General features: G+C 35.1%; 1 protein-coding gene across 1 annotated transcript; it reads right to left on the reverse strand.

Moving 5' to 3' along the window:
• Positions 1–10,275: 10,275 nt before the first annotated feature.
• Positions 10,276–12,815, reverse strand: LOC103491926 (glycosyltransferase BC10). The gene is made up of 2 exons (XM_008452049.3): positions 11,329–12,815; positions 10,276–10,741 (listed from the first exon to the last, which is right to left on the reverse strand). Exon 1 carries the CDS (start codon positions 12,427–12,429, stop codon positions 11,341–11,343), a length of 1,089 nt encoding a protein of 362 aa, XP_008450271.1. The 5' UTR covers positions 12,430–12,815; the 3' UTR covers positions 10,276–10,741; positions 11,329–11,340.
• Between the last annotated feature and the right edge of the window lie 1,284 nt (positions 12,816–14,099).

The raw sequence follows: 14,099 nt of genomic DNA on the forward strand, positions 1-14,099 counted from the left end.
CACATACTCGTCACCAATCTTATTAGTTTCAACACTAAGTTCTTTAATGGGAGAGTAACGATTAAGCTCGATCAATACCAAAAGTTTTTCCTGTGTTCGATCCTAGACACCCTAGGACCTAGTTTGATTTATACTTGGATTAGATTAGGAAAGCTTGTATCGCATGATCATCATCATCGCATGCAATCAACACATATCATTATTGTCACTTGATGCATACATTGTCTACATACATACAACATATATCATTACAGTCACTCCACGTATACATTACATCTACATACATATAACCAACATATAGCATCCTGCCAAAGAGGATCATAAACGACTTCTCCGAAAGATGAATGTTTAGAGTGACAATGAATTGAAGCAACAAAAGATGCAAATAAACTAGAATAAGAATAATATGAAATTTTGATAGTATAGTAAACATACCAACACAAGTAAATTGACGAACAGAAAGATCATTCGCAACCTCGATTGGTAATTGTATGGCTAAAGGAGAAGAGTGAAAACAGAATGTCTTAACAACCAAAGTATCCAATTTTTTTGTGTTATCATTAGAAGCATCTCGAACTAAAGGTGAAGTTACTTCAATGTTACTATTAAAAGAATCAATAAAAGTAATATATGTCTTTATCATATGATGATCACTAGCAAGAATAGAGAAGAAAGAAATACGCTTTAAAGATACATCATGACATGAAACATATAGGATCAAAATCTGGAAATGTGGGAAAGCCACCCACGTTACCTATTAATTTAATAATTAATAATTAATTAATTAATTGATCAAATTAATAACTAATTAAATCATATTTAATTAATATTTCATTTAAATCATATTTAAATGAATATCTCTCGGATAACATATAGTTTTAATTTAATTAATTAATTAAATTAAACTAAACTATTAATTAATTCTCTAATTAATAAATTGCTAAATTAAATATCTTATATTTAATTTAATCCAAATTTGAATCATATTCAAATATAAATTTCTCTCATAACTTATAGTTTAGGGTTCAGGGTTTAGGGTCAATCCAAATTATTAATTATTAAATTAATAGGTAATGTTGGTGGTTTTTCCACGTTTCCAGATTTTGATCCTATATGTTTCATGTCATGTTGTATCTTTAAAGCATATTTCTTTCTTCTCTATTCTTGCTAGTGATCATCATAACCTATAGTTTTAATGTATATCATATACATATTAAATTTTAACATATAGTTTTAATATGAATCTAATTCACATTAAATTAATATTTGAACTTATTCAAATATTTTATTCTCTCATAAATTAATTTTGAATCATATCCAAAATTAAATTTATATAATAAAGTTTAATTAAAATATAAACTTTATATTATAATGTATCACTACACAACACAACTAGCGATGAAAATCAAACAGAGGAGACACTGATTTTAGCACCACCATTGATGCTCGGATCATTGCCGCAATGGACGAATGGTTCCGCCGCCTTTAGACAATGCTAGTTAATGCATTCCCATTGATTCTGTCGTTGTCCGCATCACAAACACATTTCATGCATTGCTACGCGCCGATGTTGAACCTCCACGCACCGAAGCGGAAGTTACACGCGTTGGTCCATCATCTTTAGACAATGCCAACCATCCCATTTATGCAACCATTTTCTTTATCTATGGCCTATATTGCTCCCCACGTTCCAATTCATGTACTGCCACCTAATTCCGACTGGCCACCAATACTTCTACCGTCAAATTTGTATGCCCTACTACCCACTAACCTTAGTTATCATCTCAATGTTAAGAACCCTCAAATTCACTTAACATTTGAGGTTGTTGAATCTTCGACACATTCTAACCCTAACATGCAAGCTTCCTAAAAAATAGCTCAATAGCAACTGGAAAGGCTTTAACAACAGTTTGCAGCAATTAAGGCTACCTTAGGGACGACATCCAACACTCATGTACAGATGTATTCTAAGAATCTGATAACATCGTTCTCCACTTTATCCTTTCCATATGTGACTAATACAATGGCTTAGTTTATAAAGTATCATCTTTAGGGAAATGTTAAATAGTAATAACTATTTCTCATGATCTTAGTTTGTGAAAATTGTCCTTCAAGGATGGCATAAATTTGATTTGTTGATTAGGAAAATGCCTTGTCCTCCACCAGGTGACCCACAGGAACGATACTAAAAGGGAGATGACTCTCTTCTTCTATCAATATTGATCAACGGTATGGAACCCCAGATTGACAAGTCACTATTATATGCTGCAACATCTAAAAATATTTGGGACACGACCCAAACACTCTACTCCAAACGTCAGAATGCCTCTTGCCTATACGTGCTAAGGAAGCAGGTTCATGAATGCAAGCAGGGAATCATGGATGTCACATCCTTTTATAATAAGCTTTCTCTTGTCTAGTAGGAAATGGACCTATGTAGGAAACTAGTCTGGAGCAGTCCTAGTAATGGTTTGCAATACTCTAGAATTAAAGTGATAGACAGAATTTATGACTTTCTTGTTGTTCTTAATCCTAAATTTGATGTAGTTCGAGGGCGTATACTAGGCTAGAGACCGATTTCCTCCCTAATGGAAGTTTGTGCTAAAATCCACCTCAAGGAGGATCACACAAGTGCTACAAGTATTTCGGCAACTCCTACTATTGACTCTGCTGCTTTTAGTGTGAGTTTCTCTATCAGTGGTAGTGAAAAGCACAATGGAAAACCAATTTCTATCTGTGAGCATTGCAAAAAAAAAAAAAAAAAACAAAAACATACTAAAGAACGCTGTTGGAAGTTACATGGTCGTCCCTCAGAAGTTAAGAATTGTTCTCCCAACAACAAACAGAACACAGGGCGGGCGTATGTGAGTGAGTCTGGTTAACCTTCTCAACCACCTAATCCATACGGGAATCGGACCGATCCCAATCCTACTACTTTAGGTGTTATTGTGCAATTAGGTATACCTCAGTCCTTCAGTCTTATTAGTGTTGATGGGAAGAACCCCTGGATTCTGGATTTTAGCGCCACAGATCATTTGATTGATTCCTCTAAAAATGTTGTATCTTATATTCAATGTGCTAGCAATGAAATAATTAGAATTGTAGATGGCTCCTTGGCCCCATTAATGAGGAAGGGAAGATTTTTTCCTGTGCAAGGCTCTCCTTACATAATGTTTTGCATGTGCCCAAAATGTCTTATAATTTGTTTTTTATAAGCAAGATTACTCATAAGTTAAATTACAAAGCAATCTTGAGCTTGAGAAAGATGATTGGCACTGTCCGATATAGTAGGGGACTTTACCTCTTTGATGACGACACCTCTTTTAGTAGATTTCTAGGACTAGTCTTTTATCTTCCTATTTTACTATTGCCGAACAAGATTGTATATTGTGGCATTTTCATCTAGGCCACCCTACTTTCCAATATATTAAACATTTATTTTCTCATCTTTTCTTTAAAATTGATGTGTCTATCTTATCTTATGATGTATGTATTTGGGCTAAACAACATCGGGTTCCTTTTCCTTCACAACAATACAAACCAATCCATCCTTTCACTCTTGATCATAGTGATGTCTGGAGACCATCCAAGATAACTACCTCATCTGGAAAATGGTGGTTCGTAACCCTTATTAATGACCATACCCATCTTACCTAGATCTTTCTTGTCTTTGACAAACAAGGAACTTCTATAATATCGTAGAAATGCAGTTTAATACAAAGATTGCTATTTTGTGAAGTGACAATGGTCTTGAGTTCCAAAACCATACCCTCAATGATTTTTTGTCCTCTAAAGTCATTGTCCACCAAAGTTCTTGTGCCTACACACCCCTAACAAAATGGGATAACTTAACGCAAAAACCGTCACCTTTTGGAAGTCGCTTGTTCTCTTATGTTGTCTACTTCCATTCATTTCTTTCTCTAGGGCGATGTTCTCACTGCAGCTTATCTTATCAACTGAATGCCTTGTCATATCCTAAATCTACGGACCCACTTAGAGTGTCTTAAAGAGTCATATCCCTCTATTAGCCTTATTTCTGATATTATTCTTCGTGTATTCGGGTGCACCACCTATGTTCATAACCATGACCCTAACCCATCTAAGTTTATCCTTCGAGCTCAAGCTTATGTTTTGTTAGTTACCCTCTGCATCAACAAGGCTATAGATGTTTTCATTAGTCGTCTTGTAAGTACTTTGTCCCCATGGATGTTACCTTTCTTGAGAATCATATTTTCTTTCTCATTAGCCTTCTTTAGGGTGAGAGTGAAAGAGAAGAGTCTAACTCTAATTGGGTGGTATCCTTAGAGTCTACCAGTTCTACTCTCATTATCATACCAAGCCCAAATCCTCATTATACAAACCAAGTTCCTTGGAAAACCTACTATAGGAAAAATCTTAAAAAGGAAGTTGAGTATCGTACTAATCAATCAGCTCCAGTCCAAGCTTTTGAACCTTTACGAGATCAAGGTATGATTGATTCTATTGACGGTAAAATGAGTGAAAGTGATAGGTCCAAGACAGCTATTCCTGAAAATATAGGTGAATAGAGTAATAGTGATATTGAGGTCATCCTAGATGGAAAGAGCAGTAATGATGAAAATGAGGTGAGTACAAGAGTTACTAAAAATGAAATTAGGGAGGATCATTTAGAAAATATCAGTAAGTATGATCCATCTCTTGATCTCCCTATTGCACTAAGAAGGGGTACCAAGGCTTGCACTAAGCACTCTATTGCTAATTATGTTTCTTATGAGAACCTATCTCCTCAATTCAAAGCCTTCTAATAACTTGTAGAAATACAAGTTATTATGGCCTTTTAGATAGAATAATGGAGCCAAAACATAGGATAATGTGTCAAAACACGTAGCTTCTATTGCAAATTCCTAAACATTAGAGAATGTAACTTGCATAAGTTTCCATGCTTGTTTTACCATACGTTATAGTGTTTTATCGCAGGGTTATAAAGAAAAGAAGAGACACAATGAATCACAAAGAGGAGCACGTGCAAAAGCTTTGCGATAGGAAGCTTGCTAGCGATTACCATCGCTAGGCGAGGAACCACTTCATCACACGATTAAGATTCACTAGTAGACAAGAATGGTAGTTGGAGTTGATGTTACATGACAAGATTGCAATCGACGTTGACATGTTTAAAAGAATAGAAGCTTCACACCTAAAGTAGACTATATAAAGCCTCCTTCCTTACCATGTAACCTGGTCTGGCCTAAATGGACCAAAACCTAGAGAGCTCCATGAGAGTCGGTGAAAAGGACTAGCCTTTTCGCCTTTTATAAACGTTTTTCCCTCTTCTTCAGTCAAACTATAAGTTAGAGCTTAGAGAAAGATTAAAGAGAGATCATCATCTTCTTTCCCTTAATTTGTAAAAGAGCCAATGAATGCTTAGGAATCCTGCGGCTAGGCTCACCTCCTTTACTTTCCATGTTGTACTTTGATTGTAATGTTGACTTTTATATTGTACGTGGTCGTAAGGCCTACTTTTATCAAAACATTACAACTTTATTCCCTTTCATTTTGTCAATTCTTTACTATTCATCTATTAAAGTGTTATAAGTAGTTTAGGCATGTGATAAGTTCTCAATAAGAGATCTAACTTATAAGGTTCATCGCATTTAGGTGAGCTCACTCCATTGGTTGGCCAGTGCTTACTGCTAACTGCTCGAAAGAGTAAGTAGTAAGGACATGACTAAACGCACATAGGAAGGAGTTTAGAAATAAACTACATCTTGACGATTAAACCTCCATCATTTGTATCTCGAAAGGAGAACGAGTGTGGTAACGTGGCGTCAAAAGGTTGTCACCCTTAAAAGAGAGGTAATTTGACCCTTACAAGTAATGAAATTTAGATAGTTGTCATGTAATTAGTCTTTATTATTTACATCTTGAGAGGCGAGTAAGTGTGGCATTTAGACACTGAGAAGTGTTCACCTTAGTTAGAAGATGATTGATGTGAACGCTATCACATTACGGACTATCGCGTGGCTTAATTGCCCAAAGCGCGAAGACATTCCTTCACACTTTCCTAATATAAGTTAGTTCAATCTCTATATTCCCATTAGTTCTTGTCACCTTTTACAGAATCTCTAGTGTAGACAATAGATGTAGCACATGCATGCATTTACTTTATACTGTATAGAAATTGTATACCACCTAGATGAGAAGTGAACTTATTAACTAAGGTTTGATAGAAATTTCCTGTGTTCGACCCTGGCTTGCCTAAGAAACCTATCACTTTGCTTACACTTGGACAAGTGATAGGAAAACTTGTACTCAACGTGGATACGGTAGTTATGCGAGGAGGGGGGAGTGTGCTTTTTATTGCACAATCCTGACCTAGAGCTATAGTGAGCATCTCACATGCAATAAACCATAACTCACCGCGTAACACATTCGCATACTTGAACCTCAATGACACCTACGAACTAATTAATTATGCAAAGAGAGGTTTGCGATAGGACCATCAAGATGATAACCTTCACAGCCAATCTTAGCAAAACCGTGATACAAAAAAATATCCACATTGCTTTAAAATGTCCTGAGTGGAAAAATGTTGTCATGGAAGAGATGAGGGCCTTTGAAAAGAACAAGACATGGGAGATTTGCGTTCTACCCAAGGAACATAAAACTGTGGATGCAAATGAGTGTTCACTCTCAAATACAAGGCAGATGGAACCTTTGATAGATACAAGGCGAGGTTAGTTGCAATAGAGTTTACTCAATCCTATGGTGTTGATTATTCAAAAACTTTTTTCCCAGTTACCAAACTAAACATTGAGTCCTGCTACCTGTTGCTGTGAACAAACACATGCCTCTTTGTCAGCTAGATGTTAAGAATGCATTCCTGAATAGGGACCTAGAGGAGAAAGTCTATATGAGCCCTCCACTAAGGTTTGAAGCTCAGTTCGGTCATTAGGTGTATAAACTTTAAAAATCTTTATATGATCTGAAATAGTCACCTAGAGCATGGCTTGATAAGTTTACTACCTTTGTTAAGTCTCTAGGGTATAGTCAGGGACACTCCGACCATACTTTGTTTACAAAGTTCTCAAAGACTGGAAAGGTTGCAGTATTGGTTGTTTATCTTGATGACATTGTTTTATCCAAGGACGACTATGCTGAAATCATCTAATTGAAAAAAACGGATGGGTGATGAGTTTAAAATTAAAAACTTGGAAAATCTGAAATATTTCCTTGGAATGGAGGTAGCCAAATCTAAAGAAGGTATTTTCCTATCTCAGAGGAAGTATACCCCTGATTTGCTGACTGATAGGCATGCTAAGGTGTCGTCCTGTTGATACTCCCATTGAATTCAACTATAAATTGGAAAATTCAGATGATAAAGCTCCAATTAATAAAGAACAATATCAATGCCTCGTGGATAAGTTGATTTACTTATCCCATAATTGACCAGATATTTCTTTTGCTATGTATGCTATGAGCCAATTTGTGCAGGCTCCCTATGAGGAACACATGGAAGCTATAAAAGAATACTGAAATACTTAAAAATGACTCCTAGTAAAGGATTGATGTTTATAAAGATGGACAAGAAAACTATTGAGGCTTATACTAATTCAGACTGGGAAGGTTCTCTATTGTCGACAGAAAATCTACCTCAGATTATTGTACCTTTGTATTGGACAATCTTATAACTTGGAGTAGTTAGAAGCAAGGGGTCATGGCCAAAAGCAGTGTTGAGGCTGAGTATAGGGCTATGAGTTTAGGGATATGTGAGGAAATTTGGCTCTAGAAAGTTTTGTCTGATCTTCATTAAAGCTATGAGATACCAATAAAATTGTTTTGTGATGACAAGACAACTATTAACATCACCAACAATTCAGTTCAACATGATAGAACTAAACATGTTGAGATTGATCAACACTTCATCAAAGAAACGCTTGACCGTGGTAGCATATATGTCTTCACCAATTGACTTCTCAGACAGAATTTTGACTTTTTTGTTGGCAAGTTGGGTCACATTGGTAGATGATATCTACGTTCCAAATTGAGGGGAAGTGTTAGAAATAGTGGGCTTAGGCCTTGATGAAAGCCCTTGGGTAGTTGAGACTTACTTTACCCTAATTTTTCATTCTTTTAATTAGGCTCGTGTTGCCTATAATTTTTTCCCCTTTGTATCTTTTTTATTATCAGAAAATAAAAAGAACAAAGTATCATGATTTTTTTTCGATGCTTGGGTTTCCACATAAATCTGTGTATTCTTTATCTCTACCTTCAATAATAACCAATACTCTTAGTCTAAGAAGCATCGACACTCCTAATATGGCAAAGTATTGGTGTTGGACACATTTCCGACACTGGCTAGATGGCGTGCCGATTTTTTTTTAAATTTTGAACACGGGCTCCAGCAGGCCAAGACACGGCTGGAGAAAGAAACCCATAGAAACGTCCCATTATTCGGCCCAATGATAATAATTATTAGGTTTTTTTTTTTTTAATTATTAGGTTTCTTCAACCTCTCTTCTTTTATTCTCCCCAACAGGCCACCAGGCCACCAACCCTCTCTACCTTGCTATGTATTATGAATCCTTGTTATCCTTGTTATATACTATGTTGAAACCCATGGCATATACTTAATTTTTTTTTACTTAAAAATTGACGTATTCCTAATGTGTCGTGTCCTACTCTTTTAAAAAATGATGTCACTGTGTTGGTATCGTCTTGTCCCGTGTTGGTATTTATGCTTCCTAACTCTTAATAACCGCCTAATTATCAAATTACTCTTATTCCCCTAGCCCTATGCTAGTGCATTACCCAAACTAAGGATAATAAAACATGAATAGTATTTTGTACAGCGTTCTTTTCGCACGAAGCAAATAGTCATTTAGATATTAATGACAGTTCAACTAAAAATTCACAAACTAATGATGGTTCAACTAATTTACCCACTATAACCAAAAATGATGGTTCAGCTTCCAAGAATATACCTGCACTGTGGCACATTTCAACAATAGATAAAAGTAGAAAAAATAATCATTTGGTGGCAGTAGCAGAGTTTGGAAGCTAAATCTCCAATTCAGATACCAAGACTTTATAAGGCAGTGAATCCTAAAAACATTGAGAACACGTCCGGTGGAACGTAATTTCAGAAACATATCCTTTTCTTGTCAAGAAACTGGATCTAAAAGAAAGTCTCACGAAATTAGGATCAAAATTAAGAAGAAACAATATCATAATAGTTGCACCATCTATCAAACTTACTATCTTACTGAACCACAAAGATAGAAGGTTCAGAAAGAATAATGTTCAAGATAATCAGAGTGCAAAATTTTCAGGAGAGTTTGAATGTTTCTACTGACAAATATTCTTATGAACAATTCGCCCTACTTGTGATTCTCAATGACAAGTGAGGCATTCTTTCTTGTATCATCAAGATTCAAATGAATATAGTTAGATGGTTGAAAAAGATAGTGTACAGCAATGGTGGCTGCCACAGCGATCCAAAATAATCCTGTTCAGTACGATATTCTAAGTCCTTAAAATATTTTTAAGTGAAAATTAGTGTTATTAAGTATAGAATGTCATTCCGACGTGATCCTAAATTGTTTGACAATATTTTATTGCAACTTTATTATTGTAATCATGCATGCTCCATAGACCATATCATATATCAACTTGATGATTCAGCCTAAACATGGCATAAAGAAAGGGCATTTAGTTGAAAACAGAAGGAAGAATATAGAAAAGAACATTAGCTAAGCAAAACAGTAAATTTATTCCATGGCTATCAGACCAGTGGCTTCTCAATTGACTTCGAAGCCTTTGCCTGTCAGTCCCAATATTATTAGCGGTTAGTTAGTCTCATGAATTACATTTGTGAATTTCAAATATTAGGGCGGTTAACTTATATTTACAATATGGTTTGTTTATCTCTACAAGTTTCAAGTTTTTTAAATGTTCATCGTACAAGACAAAACATCGTTGTATAAGTCTACCAAACTCACCTAATATACAATATAATAATATATATACATAAAATTGCAAATCAAATACATGTTACACAAACTGAAGTTTCTATAACCCATTCTCTCATACAATTCAGATTATACGAACTTAGGTTTTCCGACTCTAAACTAATTAAGAGAGTAAGTGAAGCATTTTCTTCGTAGCTCTATCCTCGTAAAAATATTTAGGAAAAAGAAAAAGTGAGCTAAAAATCACAAGGATTAAGTAAGGAGTAAAGGAAAACTAAGCTAAAGATGCGCCAAAAAGAAAAGAGCTAGAAGCATGACAACCTTCAAATTTCCCAGTGACCAATAATCCTTTCCATTCTTCAATTCCTTCCATGATATTACATATTTAGTTATTTACAAAAAAAAAAAACCATAGAAATGACAGGAGAATGATTCAATTTCTTTTCTTTAAGTTCTTCTGCCAGTATTTCTACTGTTACATCATCAAAATACAAGGAATAAAAAGTGGAAGAAATTAAAATTAAAATACAACTTTCGACAAGAATACCTTGCATTCTGCTTCACTTGTATCTCTTTCTCGAACTATTCTTTTCCCTTGAAAAAAAAAATGTTTTGTCCAAAGCTTTGGCTGGACTGGCAGTTCTGCAGTCTGGATGAAAGTGGGGTTATGGGCAGTGGGCACTTTGGCGCCTCTTCATAACCATATTCCCACACAAAACTTTTTCTTTTTCTTCTTCCTTATCGAGAAGTAAGGCTATACCACTGGCCTGACAACTTTTATTTTTGTCTTTAACCTGTAATAACACAGACACACAGTACGTAAGGTACCCTGTTCACTAGTGAGCCAAAAGAGTACAAAATCTACACTAAATTGGAATTATGGATCGGTTTAATTTCTACCTAACCAAAAGAAGAAGGCAAAAAATTTCAGATTAATTATATAAATCAAGATGGCTAAAAACACATTGCTCATGTTCCTCAAGTCTCAATCTTTAGAAAATGAAGAGCAATCAAGATTTCAAATTATCCACAAAGGACTATAAGGGTCCCTTCTAGTACGGCAATGGAGGCCAATTTCGAAACACGACCCAGCAAACTTTGCTTCCTTGAGGTAAAACAAAATCAACTTGAATTCAGAACAGCTATTCGAAATCAGTAGGACAAAAGCCACCGAAACTTCCCATCGGTTATGAGGGTCTCTCTACCATTACCAGAAAAATAGACGAGAAATCTCAATTCTCAACACATTCACAAGTCCCGCAACACTATGTAAACTCATAAGCAAAGACACACTCACAACTAGAATTCTCAAACCAAAGGGAACAAGGATGAATGCAGGTTACAAATCAAGTAAACTAACTTCTTAACGCATTTAACTTACCAGAAACAGATTTCAGTCCCGGAAAATCACAGACTTTGCAATAGCCATCAGAGGTCTCAAGCAATCCGGAGTGAATTTCCGGGCAAACAAATAAGATTCGGAATAATTCGATTTCCGAAGCTGGTGAATAAGCATAGGAGAAACCTCTGAACTTCGATACGTATACGGATGTCCATTAGCAGTTCCAGTCCAATTAACCCGAGTAAGCGTGTATTGCGTACAACCACTAAGATCCCTCATGGAAAGAAGGGTAGGAAAATAGTGTTCTTCAGGGTAACAATCATCAGAACTTTGACAAGGAATCTTAAATTTCCTCCACAACGTCCGATCATTAACAACCACCAACGCATGTTTTCTAGTCAACACAAAGAACTGAGATCCAACTCGAAATTTCTCAAACGGAACCTCGGGCATCATGGTGAACCGACCCCTAGCATTATACCTCTTCCATAAATGCCGTTCTTTAGATACAATCTCAATAAAACTCTTGAATCGAATCCTTACACCCAAATGAGTCAACTCAGAGGGAGTAGAGGTAGAATCAAAAGTAGTGGAAGAAAACAAAGAGTTATAAACATAAGAAAAGGAATGAAGAGGAATACAATACTGAGACAAAAGAGCAAAATACGCATTAGCTGGATCATCAATCATGGCGGTGGCTATGAGGCGGCGCGTGGCAGAGATAAGCGTTGGTGAGCCACGATAAGTTCTCTTGGAAACAATAAACCGACCCAGAAACGGACCGCCAGGGCGGGTAATGTTGATGGAGGGATCAGCATGAACATAAACATTGTAAAGATCTGAGGAATTGGGGAAGAACCGAATCCAAAGAGGAGCAAAATGGAGGTCGGAATTAGTGAGAAAGAGGAAAGCAATCTTCAATTTAGGGTTGGAGGAGGAAGAAAGATGGGAAAACGTAGATGGGTTGCTGGGATTTGATCCAGCGGTGGCGCGATTGAAGAGAAAGAGATCGTCGTGATCGTCTGGTGGGGGGATGGGGATGGATTGAGGGCGGGAAGGGATGAAATGGGGGGCGAGAAGGAAGAGGATGGGGAGAGAGAGGAGAAGGGAAAAGGAGAGAACGAAGGGGGTTGAGAACATGGAGGGAAAAGGGAGAGGAATTACAAGCCTCAAGGGGGGAAAATGGGAGGAATTGAAGGAAAATCTGGAGAAAGATGGAGATTGAGAATGGGGGAAATGGTGATGATTATGGTCTGGAATTGTGAGAGAAGTTGAAGAAGAAGAAGAAGAAGAAGAAAAAGAAGAAGAAATGGAGAATTTGGGTTTTTGGGAGAGCTTAGATTCATGAAACTCAGCCACTGTGTGAGCTGTGGAGAAAGAAAAATGGAGAGATAGAGATGGAGAGGAAGAGAAAGGGATTCCAATGGCGAGCGAAGACTGAGATTGGGAGAGGAGGAAGGAGGAGAACCCAACCTTGACTCTCAGAACCTTCGGTTAACTAACGGCGTTTTCTTTTTCTTTTAATTAAAAATTTAAAATACTGTATTCGTTTTTGCAATGCAAATTTGTTGAACATTAGTTCTTCCCCTTTTACTTAATTCCATGTTAGTTGGCCTCTCAAATTATTATATTTTCATTATTATCGGTGTGCTGTAATAGTTTGTATTTATGTTAACATCAACCATAGTAAAGTAAGAAAATAAAATAGTAAACAAAATTGTAGAAAATACTAAGTAATGTAACAAATTCGTACCAACATAGGTGATTATAGTCTTTTAGAGTCTTTGCTGTTGTTGCATATGTTATAAATCTTATATTTAGTTTTTCAAAATTAATTTTAATCAAAATAAATTAAATATTTATAATAGTCTTCAAGCAAGAAAATATAATATGTTTAAAAGATATCCATCCATATTAATTATAGCCTTTTATTAGGTTGAAATGTGGCAATATTAACTATAATATGGTTTTGTTATTTTGCTTTAAAATATCTTTCTCTTTTTTAAAGAAAAGAATTGTTTCAATATTAATTTTGGTTTTTTATTAGGTTCAAATGTCACTATCATTAACCATAATATATGGTTGGTATACGCAGGAGAGTAAAGTATTTAGGTTATACTATTTTTGGTTTATTAACTTGGAAATTGTTTTATATTTTCAAATTACTAAATTGAATTTTCATATGTTCAACCAAAATTTTAAATTGGTAGTGATTATCTGGGTTAACTTTTATATTTTCTTTTAAGAAAAAAAGCTTTAGTACTCCTTTTACTAGATTTTAAAATATAAATATAGCTTTTGTTCGATCAAAATTATTCTCTGAATTCGATAAAAAGTTAACTTTAAATCAATAATAATGAAAGAATTATCGTTACTTACAAGCATAGTATTCGAGCATTTGGAATTGCTAGATTATTAACACGTGCGTTGCATGTAATTTTTCGTTCTTGTAAAGAAACATAAAAAATAGAATAATAATATCAAATCGGAAATGTAAAATTTTTATATTATCTATAAATAGTTCTCAAAGATAAAATTCATATATTTTTCACTATAATAAAACCTCTATTGTTAACAAATTGTAATGAAAGAAAAAACAAAATTAAGAGTCAAAATAAACATAACTCATTTGGTGTATTAACGATCAAGAAATAAGTAGTTCAAATTTCTTACTCCAAGTCTACTAAAAAATAAAAATTGAGTATATAAGATAAATGTCTATTTTTTGGTCAAATGGATGAAAAATAATGGTTCCAAAATGAAAATAATTAATATAATCGGAACAATTAGAATCTTTATGTTGTTAATTT

Source organism: Cucumis melo, chromosome 2, assembly GCF_025177605.1.
Source record: "Cucumis melo cultivar AY chromosome 2, USDA_Cmelo_AY_1.0, whole genome shotgun sequence".
Taxonomy (NCBI): domain Eukaryota; kingdom Viridiplantae; phylum Streptophyta; class Magnoliopsida; order Cucurbitales; family Cucurbitaceae; genus Cucumis; species Cucumis melo.

What these genes read in the sequence shown, in the direction of transcription:
- LOC103491926 (XM_008452049.3), bottom strand. Translation starts at nt 12,429, where the DNA reads ATGTTCTCAACCCCCTTCGTTCTCTCCTTTTCCCTTCTCCTCTCTCTC.